The sequence below is a fragment of the Ceratina calcarata genome, unplaced genomic scaffold (assembly GCF_001652005.2).
Source record: "Ceratina calcarata isolate Rehan_Ccalc_2016 unplaced genomic scaffold, ASM165200v1 scaffold329.2, whole genome shotgun sequence".
NCBI lineage: Eukaryota > Metazoa > Arthropoda > Insecta > Hymenoptera > Apidae > Ceratina > Ceratina calcarata.
In genome coordinates, this window is record NW_017155624.1 from 355813 (window position 1) to 365117 (window position 9305).

Sequence of the window (9305 nt, forward strand, 5' to 3'; positions counted from 1 at the left end):
ATTTCCTTGGGCAATCTAGTGTTAAGCAGAGTTTGGATAACTATTCCTGAAGAGGTTAATGTTAAATAAATCTTGTTAAGAGACTCACCAATTGTTTACTTGAAGGATCGTCAACCCCGTGTCTTGAGCCAACTGCTTCTTCTGGTCTTCCGAAGGGTACGGATGCTGTAACAAATAAATGAACAGATTTAATAATCTCTAAAACACGTGCATAAAATATACATATTAAATGTAATTAAAATATTTCGACAAATAAACAATTGTACCAAGAATTATAATTGTAACATTGTCTACGATCGAAAAGTTATTCGACCGGGAGCGAATTGTATCCAACGTTACATCTTCCTTTGCTAAACAGCATCCGAAGGCAAGTCGCAAGTTACACGTTATTTACGACGACACCGCGTCGAAGCGAGAGGGGTGGACGGTAGGAGGAAAAAGAGCCCGTTCCGCGTTCCACGGCCAGTCTGTGCTTTTAAACAATTTATCGGATGATTTATCGCGTAACAAGTAAGTGCACAGAGCGCATAGATGCGTCGAGGAATTTTTACCTGAGCCGTATTACAGGGCATCGCGTCGCGTCGCGTCTCGACGCACCTGTGAAATATTATTTATCGCTGGTCGGCAAATACAGGTTAAAAAAAGGCGCGAATGGTACAAAAGCTCTGATATACCGCGTTTTATTGTACAGTCGCGTCGACGCAAATGCAGGGACGTCTTCCTGACGCCTGTTTATCATCGGATCTCCTTGGTGAGGCGCAGTTTACGAGGGACTGTCTGAGGTGCACGGGAGAAGGGTCAACGGTGGAAAGCACGCGATTTACAAGATAATCTCTTTCGTCGGCGATCATCGAAGAGAATCGACGAATCCACAGCGATAAAATCTTGAAGCACAATGAAAGAAGATGCAGAATTTTCTGACCGCAACAACTTTGTCGCTGGCTGGCGAACGGGATGTTGTAAATTATCCGCTCGCCTGGGCTTAACGACACCCTTTTTGGAACGAAGCTTGTTCCTTAATAAGAGGCGAGGAAATATGCTGTTCTTTAACTTTGTTGTAACGATAAACCCTTGACAATAACTACTGATTGTTAGCCGCTAGAGTGCAGCTGGTGTCTGAATTAAATAAATATCTCCTTTTTCCAATACAAAAATTATTGAAAAAGAGACAACTGATAAATTTCCAGATATTTTCCTATACTTTCAAGTCAATACAATAACGAAGTTTATAACGGGAAGTGCAGTTAATAATTTAGGATTCAAGACAGCGTTTGGCTCTTTGGTACTTAGCTGTAGTCGTCAGATACAAAAAAAGTTCTATGCAATTTCCTTTTAATTTTGTTAAGGAATTAATTATAAATAGTTTTAAATATAGTCAATTTTAAATAAAGTCACGGAAATTCAATTAAGTTCTCATGTTGTTTGTTGTGCGATTTCGCCATGCGCAAGAGTCAATTATTTTTTACACACTTTTTTACAGAGTGAACCTATATACTGTTCTTTCTTATATTGCGTCGTGAAAACACCGGAAAACGAAAGCGCGCCATTGGCAAGAGCTCAAACGCGCGGCGTCGGCGGCGGCGAAAGCGTAGCTAGATGAAAATCTTGAGCACTCCTCGGTTATTCCATCGGTCTTGTTGCTCGGCTCCATAAATTCGTGTATAAATCTCATCGTTCTTCCAGAGAAGTTACTGCTCGCATTAATTTCGCACTTGCGGCAACCGCCGACCGCTCCGCGCAACAGGAAGACGAACGACACGCGCCCGATCTTTCCTTCTACCCAAAACCAAACATTTTCACCAGCGCGAGAACCTCATTCGCATTACATTTCATAGATCAATAAATAAACGAAGTTTCAGCAAGTGAATAAATAAAATCATTCGAACTACCACGTCTATTCATAATCCAGTTATTACAGAGTTCAATGCTGCTGACCATGAAGAGCGTAAAATATAAACATCTGCTGTCACTTATTGACCATTAGAAAATATGCTGACAGGAATAATTTCATTCTTAAACGAGCGAAAAGATATCGACACGCCTTGAAGACACGGCGGTCGACTATATCAAACCGTGTTTCGGCGTCAGACTGGCTCGTAATTCAAAATTCACGCAGCAAGACATTAAATTCGACGTGAAATCGGCGAGCTACGCACGGGCCGACGCGATGCCAAGCCCCGGCTCGGAGGTAGAACGGCACCCGAACAGAGCAGGCGGATCCGGCTGCGCATAAAAGCCCGCGGCTGCACCGCAAGCGGCCGAACCGCATCATATTTTTACATAATTAGCACGTGGCGCTCGCGGTATTACGTTCCAGGGCCGTACGTCCGGCTCCCCGCTCGTTACTTTTTGCCGGAGCCTGCGGTATTTTTGGAAACCGCTGTATAGAGCCGCTGCTACCCCCCCGTATATCATGTTTCTTGGAGGCGAGCCACGGTGGTATACATGCACCAGAAGCGTGGCTTCGGTTACCCCCCCGTCGCACTCCCATCCCCTACAGAAACCCATTGTGCGGCCGTGTATACGCGATCCAAGCGATTCTTATCCTAATTAAATCGGCCGAGAGAGCATTGTCTGGCCGTGGAGTTTCTATCGGATCTCGCCTGCCTGCCTACCCAGTTTGTACGTACACGTTCATGGCGTAAAATCATATTGAGCCACGGAGCGCGGGGTAAATTGAGACGCGGTCCCGGATTTCATACGGACCGATCGCGGAGTTCCAGTTGGAAAATAAAATAACAATTGCAAATAGGAATAAAATTGTAAAGCGATATTATTTTTAGAAACGAAGTGAAACACCGAAGTACGTCTTTCAATGAATTTCTTAAATTGTAACTACGTCGAGGAACGTGTAAAGGATTTTTGTACTCGATCGTATTTCGCGAAATCCAAGGACCGTCTTCCCTTGCAACCGTACCCGCCCTGTTGGTGTATGCATAAAACAATCAAGATAATTGTTGAAGCTACATGGGGACCCGGCTGGCTGGGTGACTGCTTTCCACCCTCTACGGGGATCGAGGTGGCTGCCGGGACGGAAGTAAAGGGGACAAAGAGAGAGGGAAAGAGCGAAGGCAGCAGCTATCCAATTACATTGAAAACAATAGTCTTAAGTGCTCGCGGCGGTCCGTTCTGGCCCCTGCTCCACCCCCGCCGATGCTTTTCCCCGAGGGTCGAAACCATCCCCACTTTCTCGGAGCACCGGGGCCACCCGTGACGATGCACAACTTTGACTCGCTAAAAGTATTACCGCGAGAAAGTTGCAGGTAACACTCTGCGAATTGAATGAATCTTGCAGCCGCCCCCGCCACCCGGACGTTCCTCGATTAAGAAATGAAACCGTGCGTCGGTTACAAGGGTGTTGAAAAGGTCGAAGAGAAAGAAATCAAAAACCTTGTACATATGTATAAAAGCTGATACAAAAGCTTCGTTAAAATATAATAAATCAGCATTTGAAATGATTTAATATCAATTTTGTTAAGCTTTTACAATTTGATAATGTACAACATTTGCAATTTGAGCTTGTGTCGAATAAAACGAGATCGAGTATACAGGAACAATTTCGCGGAGAAAATCAGAACAAGCAACAGACGTGGAATCGTCGAGGCGGATGACTCGACTGGCAAACAAGCGATAAAATGAAAATGAGCGATAAAAAGACAATATGAAAACCATTTTCGGTCCCGGGCCTGGGGTAGAAACGAGCGAGGCGGAAGCCCGGCTAAGTGTGTAAATGAGTCCGTAGTTTAGCTCGATTGCCTCGAGACGACCCCTTTTCGTGGTACGCTAACCTCCTCATCGCAACCTTGATAGCGAAGACATAGACTTTGGATGGCTAACCGTGGCCCCTTCCGGGGCCGCTCCCTAAGACAATTCTCGAGACGATGAGATCGCTCGTGACCCAAATTCAAATCAGTACAAACTGGCGAACGCGTCAAGTATCTTTTCTACCCGGCGGCATCCACAGGTGTGCGTTGGCGTCGAAAGAGGTTCAACGGGACGGCCGGAGAAAAATGAAGTTCAAGGGTGAACCGGTGTCAGTGTCACGCGGCATCCGCGCCGTCATAGATGATGAATTGATGGAAGAAACGATCGAGAGGAAAGAAGTACTCGGGGCGAGTCGATTCCACGTCAAACTAATTGAAGGATTACACCGAAAGCGGCCAACGGCAACGTTAGATATCGTAACTTGCCCCGCACGCCTACTTCTATCTCACGGGCGACTACGCGACGCGGCGCGAGAAGAAGAAAGCTAATTTCGCTGTCTATTAATATTCAATGCGCGCGCATTAGCATCGCGCAATGTTTCAACTTGTAACCTGTTCGGAGCGCGAATAGCCAGACTCCAGTCGATAAATCATAGGAGCGCGAGAAGCGAGCCGAGCCTGTTATTAATCGTCCTCGATAAGCAACCGACCGACTGGTTCCCGTCCCGGCCGCGGAATTGCCCAAGTCGGTCGACGATAACGACGACAATCCCGGGCCCGAATGAATCTCGATCGGGACCAATTGCGCACGTATCCTCGTTACGTCGTCGTAGCGTCGATCGGTCGTCACGAGGAAGGTGTCTCCAGTACCTCCGATCGTCGACGCGATGCGACACCCACGCAGCCGTCGACGATCTCGATACGCGTCGCGTCGCCGCGAGCACCGACAATTTGCTAGTTCTCTCGATGCTGCGTCAGGTCGTCGATGTCGAATGGGCGGACTCTGCGAAACCAAGCGGCTTTCTGTCTTTCTCTCGCTTCCTGTCCGCGTGTCCTTCGTTCCCGGGATCACCCTCGATAAACTCGGGCTTCCCGGTGCCGAATGACACGTCGATGACGACCGCTGCTGACTCCGACTAACGAGCGGGGCGTTGGGGGCGTGGGACTCGGCACGGAGATCGCGCCTCGTCATCACGCGCCTCGATTTCGACCCTCCGCGCCACGTCGACGGAAATTGAGGGAATTCAAAAGAAAGGGTTACGCGGGAACGATACTGTCCACCGCTTTCGATAACATTAACAGTATTCTCCCAGCTGTTTTTTCACGATGAATTGCTATATCTAAACAGTAGTAATACTGAAATTCCATTTAAAAGGAATTAAAGGAAATTCATTCGACTATGAATGTATCGAAAAAAAGGAATAGTCGTCCAATTCGGAGGAATAAGGACCAGGTCTCTGCTGATGCGGAGAAGCTGCGCGTGTGAAAGAGGATCCAGTGGCGAGGGTAGGTGGAGACAAAATAGGCGATGTCAGCGCGTCAGTCATCCCTAATACCTTCATTCCGACTGTCTCCTTCCATCGGTGGATAGCTATAGAAGGCATTTCCATGAGCGAGCATAACTTCGTTACCGCCTCGGGGGTTATTCAATTTCGGCGTTAAAATCCTCTAATGTGCCGTTATTGCAGCCGGGTTCAGGGAAGGAAGAGGGGGAGCGTCGCGGGGGTAATGGCTGGCGCACGTCGAAAGGACTTCCACGGGATTTCCTTTAAGAGGAGAGGATCGTCTACGCGAAGATTCGAGCGATATTACGGAAAATCCGGCGATGGTTGAAACTCCTCAATCCGTGGCCTCGGATAAAAAGCGTACGGTTAATACCTGCTTTGGTCCTTGATGGATGATTCCTTGATTTTAACAAAACCCCGACGAGACGCGGCTGATAATGTTAACCGAGGCGTTGGTAACAGTTAAACGTGACAATTGTGATGAATGAAGCTACGCGTGATGGATGTCCGTCTCTGTTCCGAGACAGGTGATCCTTCCTCTGCTACAAAGAAACTGATTACCATAATCCCACCATTTTTTCCTTATCGGATTATCGACCGATCAAACAAGGTGACATCATCTCGGAGGACGTTTACAATGGTCACATCTTGTAAAGAGTGCTTTATCAAAAATCTCGCGTTAGTTTTTCAGGCCAGGAATGAAAACTAATCCGAGGTAAGAAACGTGAGGAACCTGACCAATCTAACTGAAACTAATCTAGTAAGTCCATGATTGAAAAAAAAAAAAAAAAAAATAGCAACGCGACGTTAATACATCAACCTCCGCATTGAATCCAGGAACACGCTGTCCATGGGACGCTCACGGATGGCAGTGATTGGAATCGGAGCCGTGGAACGCATTCTCCGCGCGACATACGAAGACGCGCGACGTCCCTTTCGGTGTAATTACAGACGAAACACAATGGAATGTATGGAGGTATGCGCCTGGCCGGGGACGCGCCTGCAGCTATTCGTGGCAAGCCCGAAACGATACGAGATAAGCCAAGCCCAAAGATGGTATGCCGCCGTGATGTCGACCTCGCTGTGCTCGCTCGCTCGCTCGAACAGCAGAACGGCGACGGGAACCGAGCAAACGCGGAGCCTCCATCTGCCAGATAGATATCGTTCCTGAATCCGCTTCGTCATCGCGACGGCCGCTGCTTACTCGCGCTCGATAATCAGCTATTCCCGGTGCACCGCATGCCGGGCTTGACGCCGTGAAAAATTCACCCGGACCACTGACTCCGCTCTTCCCCGAAGATTTTTCCTGATCGACGATAACGCACGCTGAATATTAATATCGGTACGTCGTAATTGGATACAGATTCTAATTATGTACTTGAGTCAAGGTTTGCAAGTCAACTCGAAAATGTATTTTATTATTTTTAAATATTATCTAATCTATTTGAATCTGAATCGTTGATATAGCTATGTGTTTGTTTTAGAAAGCAGAGAACGTTTGGCTAAATCAAAGTCGTCCAATTTTTCTGGAACGCAAGTTTGGCCCTTTGGCCAAGTCGGTCTTTAGCGAAGGGCAGTGCGATTCCAGAGGGTGCGAATTGGTACGGGCGACTTGCAGGGCGTGGTCGAACCGGGTCTCTGTGACACGGCCACCTCAATCACCGTGCGACGCCCAGGCCTGTCATTATCACGCGACCCCATCCTAGCATGGGGCTTACTCGCGCCCGTGGAGCATCGAGCGTGGTCGCCTGGCTCGCGTTTCCCTTGGATCAAACATCGTGCACGTGTACTCAGAATCTCCCACGATTCGTCAAGAACAACTTCGAAGATCGACCAAAGCTGAACAGCAACGATCAGATTGTGAACACACAATACAATGAAACATACTAATCAGAAATACTCATACTGCAGGCATGTATCTTGTCAATAAAGACATCATATAAATTTGCAATATTCGAACAAATACGAGAAAGAAAGAAATTTCCAAAATAAATGATTTCATTACTATTTATTATATTTCCTCGAATGTTTCCTAATATGGTACAACTTTGAAAAAGGTTTCGAATAAACGTTGGGATGCGACACACCTAGTTCGTCGCCGTCGTGCAAGATAAGTTTTGTCAGAAGGTCGTTCAATCGTCTCGAGAACCGTTGACCCAGGCTACTGACCCGGCTTTGTCTCCCAATTTCATTGATTAGGCCCGCGCCCCAAGGATCGTCGTCCGGGGGCCGTATCGGGCTGATTGGACCGTGCTAATGAAACGACTGACGGCTACTCTCGACTAATCTCGAACGAGAAGGGACTCGCTGGACGCGATTAACTGACCGGCTAATGGCCGCCTGGAAGTGCGTTCCTGCGATTTCGTTGCGCTGTTTAGAAGAAACGATGATTGCATCGAGGAGGCACAGATTCATAACGGAAATAACTCTTCTCAGAAGCAAAAAGCTGTAGAATCTACGATTTTTTTTTATTATATTTCCTCGAATGTTTCCTAATATGGTACAACTTTGAAAAAGGTTTCGAATAAACGTTGGGATGCGACACACCTAGTTCGTCGCCGTCGTGCAAGATAAGTTTTGTCAGAAGGTCGTTCAATCGTCTCGAGAACCGTTGACCCAGGCTACTGACCCGGCTTTGTCTCCCAATTTCATTGATTAGGCCCGCGCCCCAAGGATCGTCGTCCGGGGGCCGTATCGGGCTGATTGGACCGTGCTAATGAAACGACTGACGGCTACTCTCGACTAATCTCGAACGAGAAGGGACTCGCTGGACGCGATTAACTGACCGGCTAATGGCCGCCTGGAAGTGCGTTCCTGCGATTTCGTTGCGCTGTTTAGAAGAAACGATGATTGCATCGAGGAGGCACAGATTCATAACGGAAATAACTCTTCTCAGAAGCAAAAAGCTGTAGAATCTACGATTTTTTTTTCATTTAATTAAATATATTTCTTTAATGTAATTGAAATTATCATTAATAATGCTAATTTTTGTTGCACTTCTGTTGTAATAAATAATGAACTCTGTTCATAATTTGTCTATTTTTAATGCTTTCGGCATTAGTATTTTAATACTAGCAAAAAACACCGCAAATTGATTCCATAAATGGATACAATGATCCAAGTATCGGAACGCCGGCACCGTCGGTTCGAGGCTGGCCCCTCGGGCATTTTAAAAAGCTACAAAGTCATCCACGCGTCTGACAAAAATCCTGTTTTCCTCCCGGAGGGTCTGTGCTCGCAGCGGGCCCCTTTTTCCCTGGCCGACGTCAATCGGAACCGAAGGAGAGTGCTCGGCCCGTGACTTGTGGGAATCGGGATAATTATAACGTTTCCGTTCAGTTTAGACGCGTCCGCAGAGGGAGGGAGCGTAATAACGAAATCCTCCTCATCCTCTTTTTAAGAGGGGGGCCCCCGGGCGGCAATTCCACGCTCATGCTCGCGCCGCTACCCGGCAATCATCCCCAGTCAGTCTTTCAGTCAGTTTCGTTGCTATTTAATTATCCATTTAAACCGTATAATCTTCTGCCACGGGGCACCCTGGCCTATTCTCACTCACTCTCACGATCCGAACGACAGACGGAAATCGGACGCGAGTATATCGGAGCGGAACGCGCGCGATCGAGCGTCGGCGGGAAGAACGTGGGATCGCGCGTGCACGCGAGCCGGATTCGACTTTAACGGCCTCGGACCTCGGAACGCGGCGAGGAGGTATCGAAACGCTTTCGAGATAAGGACAACTTCGTTGCGAAACCAGCGCAGCAGTTTATCTGGGTTAACGCGATACCTACTTATGTGCACTGTCGTCGTTTTCGCAAGGTTGATTTATGGTTGCCGCCTTTTTAACGATTAGCCCGAGATCCGGACGTCTCCGTATCAACGGTCAGATAGAAATACGCTATTTGAGATGCCAGACGGTGTTCAGAAAATGCTGACTTATGACTCAATAGAACTTACAATAAAAAAATTATTTGTCTTATGATCGTCCAGATTCATTGAACATAAAACTGATATAAGAATGCTGTTATTCCATCTCATTCGACCTGCCCTATATTAAAACCGAGTAAATATTTTTAAGGATGTATTGGCTATACAGTCA

The 9305-nt window shown here is 47.2% G+C and overlaps 1 protein-coding gene across 5 annotated transcripts in view; it reads right to left on the reverse strand.

The window, feature by feature from the left end:
• Positions 1-9305, reverse strand: part of hth (Meis homeobox homothorax) — a 427894-nt gene that overhangs the window by 90103 nt on the left and 328486 nt on the right. For all 5 annotated transcript variants that reach the window (XM_026813411.1, XM_026813410.1, XM_018024365.2 and 2 more), the window contains one exon: positions 89-165. In XM_026813411.1, coding sequence (XP_026669212.1) covers positions 89-165 — 77 coding nt within the window. The remainder of the gene's footprint in view (positions 1-88; positions 166-9305) is intronic.